The 14,613-nt window shown below is 47.6% G+C and overlaps 1 protein-coding gene across 1 annotated transcript in view; it reads left to right on the plus strand.

Moving 5' to 3' along the window:
• Positions 1-14,611, plus strand: part of PRSS54 (protease, serine 54) — a gene marked incomplete at its 3' end in the record, with an annotated part of 38,839 nt that extends 24,228 nt beyond the window's left edge. Inside the window, exons 3-8 of the mRNA XM_011379967.2 lie at positions 1,580-1,820; positions 1,933-2,024; positions 5,525-5,696; positions 10,598-10,766; positions 11,430-11,561; positions 13,868-14,611. Of these exons, the coding sequence (XP_011378269.1) occupies positions 1,967-2,024; positions 5,525-5,696; positions 10,598-10,766; positions 11,430-11,561; positions 13,868-14,611 (1,275 nt within the window). The remainder of the gene's footprint in view (positions 1-1,579; positions 1,821-1,932; positions 2,025-5,524; positions 5,697-10,597; positions 10,767-11,429; positions 11,562-13,867) is intronic.
• Between the last annotated feature and the right edge of the window lie 2 nt (positions 14,612-14,613).

The raw sequence follows: 14,613 nt of genomic DNA on the forward strand, positions 1-14,613 counted from the left end.
GCTGCATGAGGTCCAGGCTGAGAAATGCAGACGTGGAGAGATGGTCACCATCCCAGAGTTGGAGGAGTTTGGGTTGGAGTCCTGCCCCCGCCACTTTGTAGGTGTATGGCTTCAGGGAAGGGGCTTGACTTTCCCGCTCTGAGTCACCATGTTTCCATCTGGAAAGCTCGGGTAATTCTTTCATCCTGGGAGGGTGACTGCGAATCGTGAACGAGAAAACGTCTGTGAAAGCCCTTTGAGACTGGAGATGCAGAACATATTGAAGGGTCAACTCCATTTCTCCCGCTACCCGCAACCTTTCCTGTTCTGTTCTCCCGGCAGAAGCCAGGCCCTGCTTGGTGTCAAAGATGAAGGAGGATGGTGAGGCGCTCAGGGCATCGAGCTGTGTGACCTTGAGCCTCAAGGGGAAGGAGACAGCGTTTCTTCCGAATTGGACTTCACTTTCTGTCCAGCCATCCTTCCTTCCATCAGCCATTCATCTATGGGTCCAATAAATATTTCTTAAGCGCCTGTGCCAGCAGCCCTCTGATTCCATGGAGTTAGTTTCGTCTTTACCACAATGTTGTCAACACTTTTCTTAAGTCCTGGCATTTGTGCTGAAACCGAAGCTGCTCGCAGTGGCTGGGGTGCGGACGCCATCGGGCCCCTTGAGTTGACAGAGCCCACCGGGTAGCTTGGTTTGGAGCTGCTAAAGACAACAGGGCTGAGCCTCCAGGAAACCACGCTGGGAGTGTAAGGATGCTGATGGGGACTGGAAAAACCAAACCCACCCTCGTCGTGGGCTTCCTTCGTCCAGAGCGATGAACTTGTGTGGACACAGGGCGGGTGCTGAGGAGGTAGGCAGACCACGGCCACAGCTGAACAGGACTTTGTGATCCAGAAAAAGGGACGTCTCCTCCACCAGACCAGGGGACAGCCGGGCTTCCAGAATAGCCCTGCCAAATTTAGGAAACAGGCAGCCTTTTCATCCTGGCTCCTCCTAAGTCCCCGTGTCTGGACGTTTGCTTGGTGACACCATAGTAACCATGATGCCACAATGGAACATTCTCCCCTGGGTGGTAGAAAGAATCCCTCTGTTGGGCTCCGTAAGGTCAGAGTGAGTCCATTTCCCCTCTAGCAGGAGCAGTTCACAGGAGAATTCTGAGAACCGTCCTGACGACAGGAACATCTGGTGTCATGAGTGGAACATGGTGACTGAGAACGACGCGCATGGGCTCCTCAGGCTCTTATGCATTGTGTGAGGCCTGGAGGTGTGGCAGACGGTTAAGACTCATAGTTTAGATAGACCTGAGCTTGGATTCGGGCCCCAGCACTGGGTGGCTGTGTGACCTTGAGCAGGCTTCTCCAGGTCTCTGAGTGTCGGTTTCTGAATCTCTAAAATGGGGATAATGACCGTGTCCACCTCACAGGGTTACTGTGCGAAGTAACCGCAAAACGCCAGGGCTGCGACTGTGTAAAAGGAGCAGTTAATAGACTCCCCAGTTAATAGAATCCCAGCATTATTTAAGCCAACAGAGTTTAGCCGGAGGGGCGACACCAGCGTGGGCTCACACTAAACCCCTGCTTTTTCTTCCCGCAGCATTTTATGGCTACAGAGTTAAGACAAGGGTTGAATTCCACGAGTCAAAAAACAGCGCTTTTCTGAGCCCCACCTCTCTGGGAAGCCCAGGGACCCTGGCTGGACTGAGGAGAGAGCTGACAGGTGCCGGCTGCCACCTCTCCTTGGGCCATCTCACGAATCCTCACAGAATATCAGTGCCGGGCAGCTGGTCCCTGCCTCTCTCTCTACTGCACGGAACCCAGCCATAGGGATGTGACAGGTCTGTTTCTCGTGTTTTAGAAGCAAAGAGGCTGGGCCTCGAACGCTGAGGGGGAGTCGGTCCTTGGGGAGGAGAAGGAAAGCCCGTGCGCCTGGCCGTTCTGTTTCCACAGCTGCCCATGGTGTCTGCTGCGGCTGTCCTTGGGGATGGCAGAAATGACGGAGATGCTCTTGGTGCTTCTCTACATCTTACATGCTTCTGCCAGTGAGTGTGCTGCTTTCTTCCTCGTGACTTAGCGGATCCTGTAACTCGGCAGGGGGATCATCCCAGGAGAGTGAACTAACTGCTCTTAATGTCCGGGGGGCGGGGGGACTCGGGGAGGATGACTCCCAGCGCTTCGCTTTTGCTTTGGCAGCGTGCACCGGTGGTGGGAACCAGGCAAAGAGCTGGAACACGGGGCGTGGAGCTAGGAAACTGTGGCTTCAGCAGCCCGGTGTCAGGGCTAATCCTCAGGAGGGGGCGCAGTTAGGAAAATTAGCCTCAGGCTGCGGGGAGGCCCAGGGCACAGAGGGCCAGTGTGAAGACTGCCTCCCCCCTCACAACCCGGGGCACCTGCAGGCGGGGGTGTCCAAGTGGTGGGGAGCAGGTGCTTCCTGTGTTCCTACTCCAGCATCGTTGTTCCCATGAAGAGGTCTGGACCAGGGGAGCAGGAAGGGGTCTTAGAGGCTGCCAAGGACTCAGTTGGCAGAAGTGACAGGTGCGGTCCCCTCCCTGACCTCTAGGTTGTCCAGGTCTAAGATCCAGCCTAGAAAGGGACAGACAGCTCTGCCCCACCTCTCTGCCACCTGAGCTGGCTCTGCCCCATCTTCCTGCAGTTAGACAGGGACACGAGAGAGCCCCCCGCCTCCTGCACATGTCAGGGGGAGAACTCGCTACCTTCCTCACCTACTTCATCGCCTTGCAGCCCGAAGGAGGCCGAGGGATGCCCACAAAACACAGAAAGGGTCTCTCCCATCTCTTAAAAATCCTGAAGCAAGTGACCCAAAGCAAATATTTCATCTCCGGGTCAGATTTCCTCATTATATCCTGGGCTCCCAAGGGTTTTATAAGGTCAAATGAACTAGCCAACTAGAGCTATGAAACAGTAAAAGGCACCACACGCCCATAGGTTCTTGTTGGGCTGGGAAGGCGTGGTCAATACCTTGCTCGCCACAGACTGCCAGCGGCCCGTGCAAAAAACAGAATTCCCTCTCTGGTGATTCTGAAGCCCTTACAGAATCGACGGCCAGCTAACAGCCAGCTCTGTCACTGTTCCAGCAAAGTCTCTAAGTGTCAGTTCATGGAGAAGTTTGTCATATGGTGCCACATTGTCGGGGGGTGGGGGGAGTCTGTCCTGGTCCTTTAATGACAGCACCGAAGGTCACAAGCAACTCTAGCTTCATGGTTTGGAAACTGTCTTCGGCGCTCCCCTCAGAGGTCACTCCCCAAAGGAAGTCCTCCCAGACTTCGTGCTCTGGGCAGATTCATGTCCTCCCCTCTGTATACTCTGGCCAGGAGTCTCTTGTGTCAGGAGTCTCTCTGTATGGCTATCACTTGTCATCATGTCCATCTCCCCATGTACTGTGACTCCCCTGGGGCTGGGGTAGGATCCTGAAATCCTTCCCTATTATAAACCCAGACCCTAGCTTGGCACCTGGCAGTGGGCTGAATGGCTGAAAAAAGCAGCCATCGACCTGACTCACAGTCGACTGGTGGTACCCATCGTGTGACGCCCATGACCTAGGGCCACTGGTTTAAGAGAGGCACTGGGTACTCGTAATTTGGGATTTACAAACAGCAACCAGAATGGTAGTTTACATGAAAAAAAAATGGAAGCGTTTATTTTGTCCCTGGGGTTAGCATTATCAGTCATGGGGAGACAGTTCGGAAAGCACCATCCTGTAACCTCACCTCACGGGATCCTTACAACTCCAAGGGGTGCGTTACCTCATGTTTCAAAGGAGGAAACTGAGGCCCAGAGAGGTGAAGTGGCTCGCCCTAGGTCTCACAGCATAGAGGCCAACTGGACTTGGGACACTGAGTCAGGGCCTTCCTGAAACACTAGTGGTTCTCAACCCTGAATACACATTAGAATCTACTCGGGAGCATTTAAAAAATGCCAGTGCCCAGGCCCCACCCCCGGGGGTGTGGGAGCGGCCGGGCAGCAGGTAAATGAAATGTGCCAGCAGGTTGAGAATCCCTGCCTCCACTCTGCATCGGCAGGGATAAAATGGGCACCTCAGGGACCCATCAGGGCAGAGCACGTCCACTGGCGAGGAGGACACGGGCGGTGGAGGGAGTACCCAGGCCGTACTTAGGCAGAGCACGACCCCCACGTGGACACCATCCTGTAACGGTGCCTGGGACAGCGGGGGCCCGGCTCACCCAGCCTGGGGATTTGCCTTGCCAGGGCGCTCCCTGTCCTACTATTCGAACACAGACTGGAGGGACTCTGTGACGGGGGAACTTTTTTTTTTTTTTTTTAAATACAGGGCCATCTTGGGCCAAACCAGGGCTGGCAGAGGGAGGATATTTTTTAAAACTTTAGTCAACACTTAACTCTCATTTGAAACAAAGTCCAGACTGCTGAAGAGTCTGTCCAGTTGGAGGTGACCCATTCGAGGGCTCAGGAAGGCAAAGGTGGAGCAAGCCTGGAAGGGGCCACAGAACAGCCTCCACCTAGCAGGACCTTTGAGCCCTTGATGACAGGATGTCAGGGAGCCCTTGGTTGGCAGCATGCTTCTGTTCATTCACTGGATAATTTTTTTTGAGAACCTACTATGTGCCAAGCACTGTACCCGGACCCTGGGGATACATTGGCAAGCAAAATAGACATGGCAGGAGAAACCACAAATGCCAGCAGCTTAAGGAGGGAAGAGCAAACTTGAGATGAAACGTGGCTGAAACAGACTGTGAGGGGTTGAGAGTGTGTGGAGTTTGAATTCATCTGGACCTGCCCTGGGTCCTACCAGCTGTGTAACTCGGATAAGTACTTAACCCGCTCTAAAGCTCGATTTTCTCATCTGCAAACAGGACAATGTCCACCTCTAGTTCTGTTGGAGGAACTGTGTGAAGTAATGTATACCAGCCGTTCTCATGTGGGTCTCAAGACTCTTTTATACTCCCTAAAATTATAAAGGACCCAAAAGAGCTTTTGCTCATGGAGCTATATTTTCCATATTTTCCATATTAGAAATTAAAACTGAAGAAATTTAAAACACAAGAATACACAGGCTCACACATGCTATTAGCCATCAGAGTGATGACATTGTGTAGCCTCTGGAAAATTCTCCTGTACACTAGCGAGAGAATGAAAGTGAAAAAAGCAAATATAATTTTAGTATCCTTATGAAAATGGTTTTAACCTTGCAGACCCCACAGAGGGTCTCGCAGACACCCCAAGGTCCCAGCCTACACCCTGAGAACCGCTGATGAATACAAAGGTTTCAGACACTGCCTCGTGTGCATGGCTAAGTATTCAATAGATGAGAGAGTATCGGGAGCCTAACATTATTTTTAGACTCAAAGGTGCCACCAAGAGTATTTTATAAGGAAAGTGACCCACTAGGAAAAAAGACGGGGGTGGCAGAGTTAGTGGCGACTAAGATAGAGAGCCAGACAGAGTGGCGAGCAACAGGAGGGGTGTCCTGAGGTCTGGTGCAGTGGTGGTGGCCCTGAGCCACAGCACTGAGGCCTCCGCCTCCCCCCACACACCCCCTCTGCAGGTTGTGGTGTCCAGAATACCAAGAGTCTAGAAACTTCCGAGGAGGGTTTGGTCAGCGAAAAGGAGTTCCCGTGGATAGTGTCGCTGCAGGATTCTCACTACACCCACCTGACTTTCGGCAGCATCCTCAGCCAGTTCTGGATCCTCAGCATCGCCTCTGCCTTTCAGAACAGGCCAGTACCCCTGCCTCTGGGGCCTGCACAGCCCCCTGGGGTGGGGTGGGGGGCGCTACTTCCTGCTTCGCTTGGGGAGGCCTGGAAGGTGGGTTCCTAGTGATGGGGCCACAGGGCTCTTTACCAGCTCAGCGCTTGCTCTGCGTGATTCTTGGGGGTCCTAAAGTCACCAGATGCCAAAGCCAGAGCAGTCTGATGTCTTCAGCTGCAAAGTGAAATGGTTGGTCCTCCATCCCCTGCAGGGAGGATGTTCCTTCCCATTTACTGCATCACAACAGCACTGACCCCCATGCTAGAGGCCCCTACTGCTTATCTCGTTCAACTTCCCTCGAGCCTTAACAATGCGACTGCCATACATACCTATACACAGAGAAAGGACCGGAAGGGAAAAAGCAGATGCTTGAAGAGCGCTTATCTCTGGATGCTCAGAAGCACATATTGCTGTTTTCTTTGAACTCTGTGTTCTCTAAATTCTTTACAGTAAATATGCATTTTTTAAATTCAGAAGAAAAAAAAACCTCCACAAATGTTATTAGAGGAATAATGTTTTTTTGTTTGACCCAAAGATTTTACTTTTGGGAAGCAACATTAAGGAAATAATTTCAATCACTGGAACAATGTTATGCACAGTTGTTCATGGGATAGTTAATTATAAACAAAACACTGGAAACATAATGTCCAATTATCATGGATAAATACAGTATATTACCCTTTTATTTACAGTATATACTGTATATAACACATAATATATAGTATATAAATAGTACATATACTATTTATTGTATGTACTATATAGTCTATATAATATACAGTATATAAATAGTGTATATACTTATATATATGGTATATAATATATATATATACTATGAAAGCAGTGTATATAATATATAGTATATAAATAGATACAATTTATATACTGTATATTATATATACATACAGAGTATGGGAGAGAGAATATAATTACTATGATTGGTAAAACAAATTACAGTATAAGCCCTCGATGTAACATTGTGTAGCTGCTGAAGTTTTTAAAGTACGAGATATATTTTTAAATTGAAAATACACATATTTAAATGAAAATACATGTACATAGTATAACGCTCACGAAGAACCGAAGGATAATACAAGGAAAAGCCTCTCCTCCCCGCCTGCCCCGCTATCACTAGGTCCTTCTTTTGAGCCATATTTTGTCAAGTTTCTAGAGTATTTTTCCTTAAATACTCGATGCATTCATGGATATCTATCTCCCTATAGGTCTATCTATATTAACTCTTATATCTGTTGACAGAGGGAGAATTTTCCTTCCCCTTCCCTCTGTTAATCTGCTAGGGCTGCCATAACAAAATACCACAGACAGCGGGGCTTAGACAACAGAAATGTACTTCTTACCTCTTACTGGAGGCTGGAAGACCGAGACCGAGGTGTTGGCAGGGTTGGTTTCTCCTGAGGCCTCGCTCCTTGGCTTGCGGACGGCCACCTTCCCACTGTGTCTTCACATGACCTTTCCTTTGTGTGCGCATACTCCTGGTGTCTCTCCCTCCTCTTATAAGGACACCAGTCCTATCGGATCGGGGGCCTAGCCTGATGACCTCGCTTAATCTTAATTACCTCCTTAAAAGCCCTATCTGCAAATGCATGCGGGGTTGGAGCTTCACCTATGAATTTTGGGGGACACAGCTCAGTCTATAACAAAACAGCGGGCAGCACACGACACACAGTATTCCACTCTTAGCTTCTTTCACTCTATTGTGCACATTGGGAGATCTTTTCTCCTGGATCCATAGAGGGCGACCACATTCTTCCCACCAGCTGCACAGTGTCCCATGACGGACGTACCATAATTACAGTCCTCTAATGTTGGAAATTTGCATTGTTTTCAATATTTTACTGGCTAACTCTTGGCAGTGATTGCCACCTGTCCCCCCAGAGAGGTCTGCTTTCCATGTAGTGATTTCATTATTGCTATTTTCTGTTCAGTCTGCTGTGTTGGTTTTGATTTTCTCTTTGACTCGGGGTTTTATTAAAGACAGTTTTTAAATATCCAGGTGGTAGGGTGTTTTGTTTTGTTGCGTGGCATTTATGTGAGTTATACTGTGTGGTGATTTAGGAGTTTGTCAAGGCTATCCTTGTGTCTACTCTGAGTTGCCCATGTGAATATTTTCCACAGGTACATTTAAAAATTCATTCTCTGTCTTTGGTGTACAATTTAACATACAAAATTGGAGAAGGGAGTCTCCATCTTTCCTGGGCTGACGGAAGTGAATTAAACTCTATCATGAACAAGCTTCTGGCTCTTTCTCCTCCTAGTTCTTGGAGTTTTTACTTTGTAAACATTGTGCCACTTGCTGCAGATGGTTATAACTGTGAGGTCTTCACTGCAGACTGAATTCTTTCTCATCATTAAGAGCCTTTCTTTGTTTTACCTCATGCTCTTCTGCTTGATGTTCAGAATGAAACTCTCGCTTCTTGTTTTTTATTTTAGGTTATGTTTTCTGTTTTTATTGCTTCTTACTTTTCATTATATGGCCTTTGTTTTCTTTTGTATGTCTCTTCTGACAGATTTGGAAAGTTCGAATTTTCGCTCCAGTGTTTATCTTAGAGGTATAATTTCATGGAAGTAAAACCTAAATCTTGTTTCTTTCTGGATCGTCCTCTCTAGATACTCTACTGTGGCCAATGCCAGAATTCCTCTCTTCGCTTTTCCCCTTCTCCTCCACCACCCAATTTTAATAGATTATACATATTTACTTTGATTCATATATATATCTGTATATATATATATATATATATGTATATACACACATATATACATATATATATTTGCACATCCTTGTTACTTCATATATCAGCTGTAAATAAATGTTTAGATTCCTATAAAAGATGGGAAATTGGTGTATACAGATACCTCTTTTTTTTTCAGCTTTAGTGAAACCACTTGATTATTGCTAGGGTTAACATTTTTACCCCAATCTAAATTTTGAAAATTTATTATTTTAATTTAGTCCAGTATTATAATGAATCCTATACTTACTGACAGCCCTTTTGCTGGATTTTCTCCATTCGGCACTAGAACTGGCTAAATTTGTCTTCAAGGAGTTTCTCAAAGGGCTCCCAAGAACCGTGTTTCCTTGTTTTTCTGCATATTCAAAAATATCGTGTTGTCCTTAAAGTCGAATGACCACTTAAGTATAGAATTCATGGGTCACAACTTCTTTCTTGTGAGGACTTAATAGGCATCACCCACTGGCTTCCAGTATTATTTGCTGTGGAGAAGTCTGAAGCCAGTCTGGTTGTCTTTCCTCTGCGGGCCAACCATACATCCTCCTATGCCTGACAGAGGTCCAGTTCACCCCTATTATTCTAGTACCTTGCTGTTAGAATCCCCTTCTGCTCTTACAAGTTCCTTGCATTAGACAACAGACAGCAAAACTTAAGGTGACAATCTTTTTTTTTTTTGTCTGAATGCCAAAGGATACCTTGTTTGCCACTGAAGTCCAAGAACTTTACTAGTTATGCCGGGTCTCTCCCATTTGCCCCTCCAAATTCACTTTCTATCCTTTCCTACCCTCTGGGTCCCAGGAGGCTGACCCGAGCGGGTTACACCAGCGGGCATGGCCAAGAAGAGCACTGGCAAGAGATTGGAGGGAAGGGGGAGAGTGAGGTCAGGGCCTTATTTACCTGAGACACACTGCAGACTGGCGGCCTTCTCCTGCCAAGTGACCCACTTCCTGCAGCTCTGGCTACTCCCTCTCCTGGGCTAGAGCCTGGAGTGGCACCAGCACCCTGCTGTTACCGTAGCAGGAAGCTGTACCGCACTATTCCCTGTGACTTCCCTCCATCCTGCCAAGGCCTTTGTCAAGATTCCCTTCATTAAACTTTCCTCAGCTGCCCTTCTTTGAGTATGCATTTGTTTCTTGCTGGGAGCTGACAAAGATATGCCTCGGTGTTGATCATTCTGTATTGTTTTTTTTTCCCTAGCATACGGAGTACACTTCCAAATTGTAGATTGAAGTCTTATTTCCAGAAAATTTTCTTAAATTATATCTTGGAATATTTTTTGTTTTGTTACTTTGCTTACCTTCTTTGTGGTCTGTTAACCCTCCATCAACTGCCATAGTTGTCATTTTTCTCTAGCTTTTAAATATTTTTGTTAATATCCATTTCATTTTGGTCACTTTTCTTAGCTCTACCTTCCGTGTCCCTTTTCGTGTTTTCTGTGGTCTCTAGTCTTTATGCTGCTTCCAAATGGCTTTCATTTTGATGATGGTTTATTTCTTTTCTTTCTACTTCTTTGTGGAAAAGCATGTTTGAGCAGCTTTCCCGACTCCGTGGCAGTAGGCATCATCTAAAATCCTCCACACATCTGCCGTCCTCTACTGCTTTTGTCGGCCCTTTCTCTGATTCTGAGGTTTGGATTCTTCAGTGTCTCGGTTTCATGGTGTTTATGTCGTTCTTTGGCTGATTCCCAAGAGAATAAATGGAAAACACTCAACTGAACTCCATCATTATTAAAATCGGAATTTCTCTGAAGTATACTTACAGAGTATATAATATGGAAAGATGCTTGTATTAAAATGTTAAGTGCTAAAATCAAGAGTCAAGATTACGTCTTTGGTATGACTACAACTCTGTAAAAAAAGAAAAAAACTATGCATAGAATAATCAGCCATAACATTATCTTTAGGTGGTGGGACAAATGATGTTAAGATAGAAGAATCTCCAAGATTCTATGGGCTTGCAAAGGGGAGAACAAGCCTAGGGGTTCAGAAAAGATTTCCTTTGCCCAAGGAAGATGAGTTGGAGGAATGTTCCAGGCTGAAAAAATAGTAAGTATGAAAACGGGGAAGTGCGAAGCTTCCTTGGTGCCTTGGTTTCTCAAGATTCCCTTGCTTTCTCTCCAGGAAGGACGCTGTCGCTATAGTTGGTATAGCTAAGATGGATGGCAGAGTGATTGCTCACGAAGAGTATCCAATCAATAAGATCGTCATCCATGAAGACTTTGATAACGTAACAATGACCAATAACATAGCCCTCCTGAAGACAGACACGGCGATGCATTTCAACAATCTGGTTGGGTCCATCTGCTTCCTTGGCAGAAAGCTGCATTTGTCGTCAGCCTTGAGGAACTGCTGGGTGGCAGGATGGAATCCCACGACTGCAGTTAATGCCTTCCTTCTCTTAGAGGAGGCTGTGTGTGTGCTAGCAGTGGGGGTGACTTGGGTGAACCATTCTAGGGCCTATCTTAACAATTCAGGTGGCTTGAGGTTCCAGTTGAGCCACCTAATCAGTCAAGATTCCCAGTGCTTGCCCTTCCCGTGGCAATTCTTACATTTGGTCCTTTTTCTTCTAGTCCTACACCCAAATTGGAAGTATATAGGCAGCAGACAGCCTGAAATTAGTGCAAGGTTATAGAAGGGCCAGGGACTAGAGCCAACTGTCCTGTTGTCTAGGCCATCCTTGATTTCTTTTGTTCTTGGGAAATAAACGAGGAAATGTATTCTTTATAGATGTGGAGAAAGGGCGAATATGTTCTCTGCCAATTTGCACACACAAGTTCAAAGCAAAGGTAGTTTTCAGTAAAATCTTAAGACACAGGTTCTGACTTCTATGCAGAAAAGGGGTTTATTAGGACATTTTCTATTCACTCCCATCTGGACATGTGAGTTGTGATTGAGTTGACTTAGGGGATGTCTTCTTGTTAATAATTCTTGGGCTCTCTGTTGCATGGTCCAGACAGGACATCACATGACGATGAGTATCCTGAGGAAAATCTCCGTGAAAAACATCGACCTGTGTCCCTTACACAATTACAAGAAAACAGGATGTGGCTATCATGTAGAGGAGGAAACTGATGCCGTCTGCTTGGTAAGAACATGACGGAGTAGAAGCCCAATGCCGAGAAAGCGTGGTCACTTCAAGTGATGGTGGACTCCTTGAGGGCAGGGACTGTCACTTGAGGTTCATGGCTGTCTCCAGGGTAGACAGCACTTGGCAGATAGCAAGTGCTCAATAAAAAAAATCTGCCAAATGGACGAACCTGTCACCATTTTCAGTGTAGCATGGCTAAGTCACAGATATTTTCTCACGAGCTAAAGGTTTGAGAGTGAGAGTTCAAAACACACATGTGGATATGCTTTGAGCACGTCTGCAGTGTGGAGTCGCTGTATTCAGCTTCTATGGAGTCCCCAGGTTCCGTAGCTGCCTAACGGGTCCCTGGAAACCCAACAAAAGCAGAATCGCTCTGAACTCACCTCCCTTTCCCCAACAACTATTAGGGCTTTTTCTGAATGTCAAGGTTGAGAATCACGCAATGAAAGAACCCCTCCATGCCGAAGTCACTCCCTTGGGAGATGAGGTAGGGCTGCTCTAGAGGAGAACCTGGCACTTTTTGTCTCAGTTACTTGTGCTTCAGAAGTCTCATCCCTACAGGTTCTGAGGAAGAGAAAAAGCAGCATATTCTACACCGGGGCAAATGGCAATTGGTGCAACCATGCAATAGCTGGGGACATCTACCACACTCCCATTCATCAAACTATTTGTCCTGAATTACATTCTTTTTCTTCCTTCAACTATAAAACCACAGTTAAAAGAAGCTGGAAATGGGACTGGTGAAAGCTGGGGCGACCATGCCATTTTTGGCCAGAGAGCTTCTCTGCCCCAGGCAGACACAGTGGGTGTATGGACGGGAGCCTGCTCACCAGTCCCGTGATAACCAGCCCAAACTCTGGGATGAAATCTCTGCTCTCTGCTGTGTGGCAGCTTGGAGTGAAAACAGTAGGTTGTGAAAAACTGAAAAATCAAGAGTTCTGGACTAAAGCACTCCCACCTAATGAGAAGCACAGGCTGAAGTCCAGACTCTCATCCTCAGGTGGCTGGCATGGGACCAGCAGGGGATTATGGCGGCTCTGCGGAGCACACCTGCCTGCTGCCTGGCTCGCGCTCCCCCCTTTCTTCTCCCGTTCGCCTGCATTTCTGTCCTAGTGTGGCTTCCTCAGAAAAAAGGGAGGCTTAGTAAGAGAAGATGGGAATGGGCAGCGGCCAGGGCGGCCACTCTGTTGCCTCTCTGCTTCTCATCGTTGAGTTTGTTCAGGTCAACTGCAGTCTCCCTCCCTCCATGCCTCAGTCTAAACAGCAAGAGCAATGTGTACACACCCAGCTCTTCTGACCAGGCAGGCTGCACAGGTCACAGGTGGCTGGACAGCCCTTGGATGACAATCCTCCTCTTAGACCAAGATGGACCACAGAGTGGGTATTCCTTTAAGAGGCGGCCTTGGAGCAGGGCAGGTAAGGTAAATTATACCTAGCAGTTGTCTTGTTGCTTTTCCCATATTCCTCAGCTTTTCACATAAAAATGATGGCCTTTTCTAGATACCAACATAAGAGTAGCTACTTTCTTTATTGAGTGCATACAGTGTGACAGGCACAGGGCCAGGTTCTCTGTTTTACTGGAATTAACTATATCCCCACTTTAGCTCAAGAGAATTAGGTAACTTGCTAAGGTCACACATCTAGCTAAGTGTGTCAAGCTTCCACCCACTCATCTGAAGTGAGATAAGGTTTGTGTGGCAGAATTCCAGAGTCACAGAGGACTGCTCCCACGGGAGCAGAGAATGCTGGGCGCATGGACATGGGCTGGGGAGCAGGTGTGTTGACAGGCAGCTGCCTAGGTGGAAAACCTGTGATCCTAGTCCAGTGTGTGCTCCCCGGGAAGTGTCACTTTGACCCTAGTTTGACCTGGTGGGTGAGAGGGAGCAGCTTAAACGGAGAATGGAAACAAGAGGAAAAACGTGAGCATTCCAGTTCAGAAAGGAAAGAACTGTGAACATTTGAGGAACGAGAAGCCAAAAGAGGGACAGAATTTAGTAAAAGGACTAGAAAGGGATAAGAAAATGAGATGAAATCCAGGAAGCTACAGGCAAACTGCAGAAGCCTACAAATTATTTGTATAAGAAAAGGAAAAGCCATCGTGTTGGAATTTGTAGTGGTGGCCGCCAAGCTTGGAAATAGTATCCTATCATTTACCCCATTTTCAGCGAGAACCAGTGTAAAACATTTCTAGAACAAATAGTAAGTTGCACAAGAATATATTTTAAAAGAAAAGTTTGGGGTTTTTTTTTTTTTTTGTCTGTTTGTTTGTTTTTAGAATTGAAGCCTTCTGTCCTTTGTCACAGGGGGATCCAGGAAACCCAATGATGTGCCAGCTACAGCACCTGAATCTTTGGGTGCTGAGAGGAATCCTGTCCAAAGGGGGTGAGAAATGCCCTGGCCTATTTCTGTACATCAGGGTGGAAGACTACAGCACCTGGATCACGTCCAAGACCAAGAGGACCGGCCTGCCCATGTCTGTCCTCCACCACTGGGAGCATTCGATTCCTTTCTTCAGCAACTCGTCAAATGCCTCCGCAGCACACGCAAAAAATTCTGGGCTGGGCAGGGCTATATGGTCCCCCAAATACTTCCAAGGACAAAGAGAGGCCACAATACATACAGGGCCAGACAACAGCTCTACACATAATCTAGACTTTAATGAAACGACTCCAGCAGCAACAAGCAAGCCTCTCAACACGGCCGACACAGCCAACGTGGCCAACGCGTCTGACACGGCCAACGCGTCTGACACAGCCGACACGGCTCACGCGGCCGGTACGGCCGACACAGGTGACACGGCCAACGCGTCTGACACGGCCAACGTGCCTGACACGGCCGACACAGCCGACACGGCCAACGCGGCCGGCACGGCCGACACGGCTGACACAGCCAACGCAGCTGGCACAGCCGAAACGGGTGACACGGCCAACGCGGCCGGCACGGCTGACACGGCTGACGCGGCTGACGCGGCTGACACGGCTGACACGGCTGGGGCGGCCGACACGGCCAACGCGGCCAACGCGTCTGACACGGCTGACACGGCTGACAC

Source organism: Pteropus vampyrus, unplaced genomic scaffold (assembly GCF_000151845.1).
Source record: "Pteropus vampyrus isolate Shadow unplaced genomic scaffold, Pvam_2.0 Scaffold379, whole genome shotgun sequence".
Lineage (NCBI taxonomy): Eukaryota > Metazoa > Chordata > Mammalia > Chiroptera > Pteropodidae > Pteropus > Pteropus vampyrus.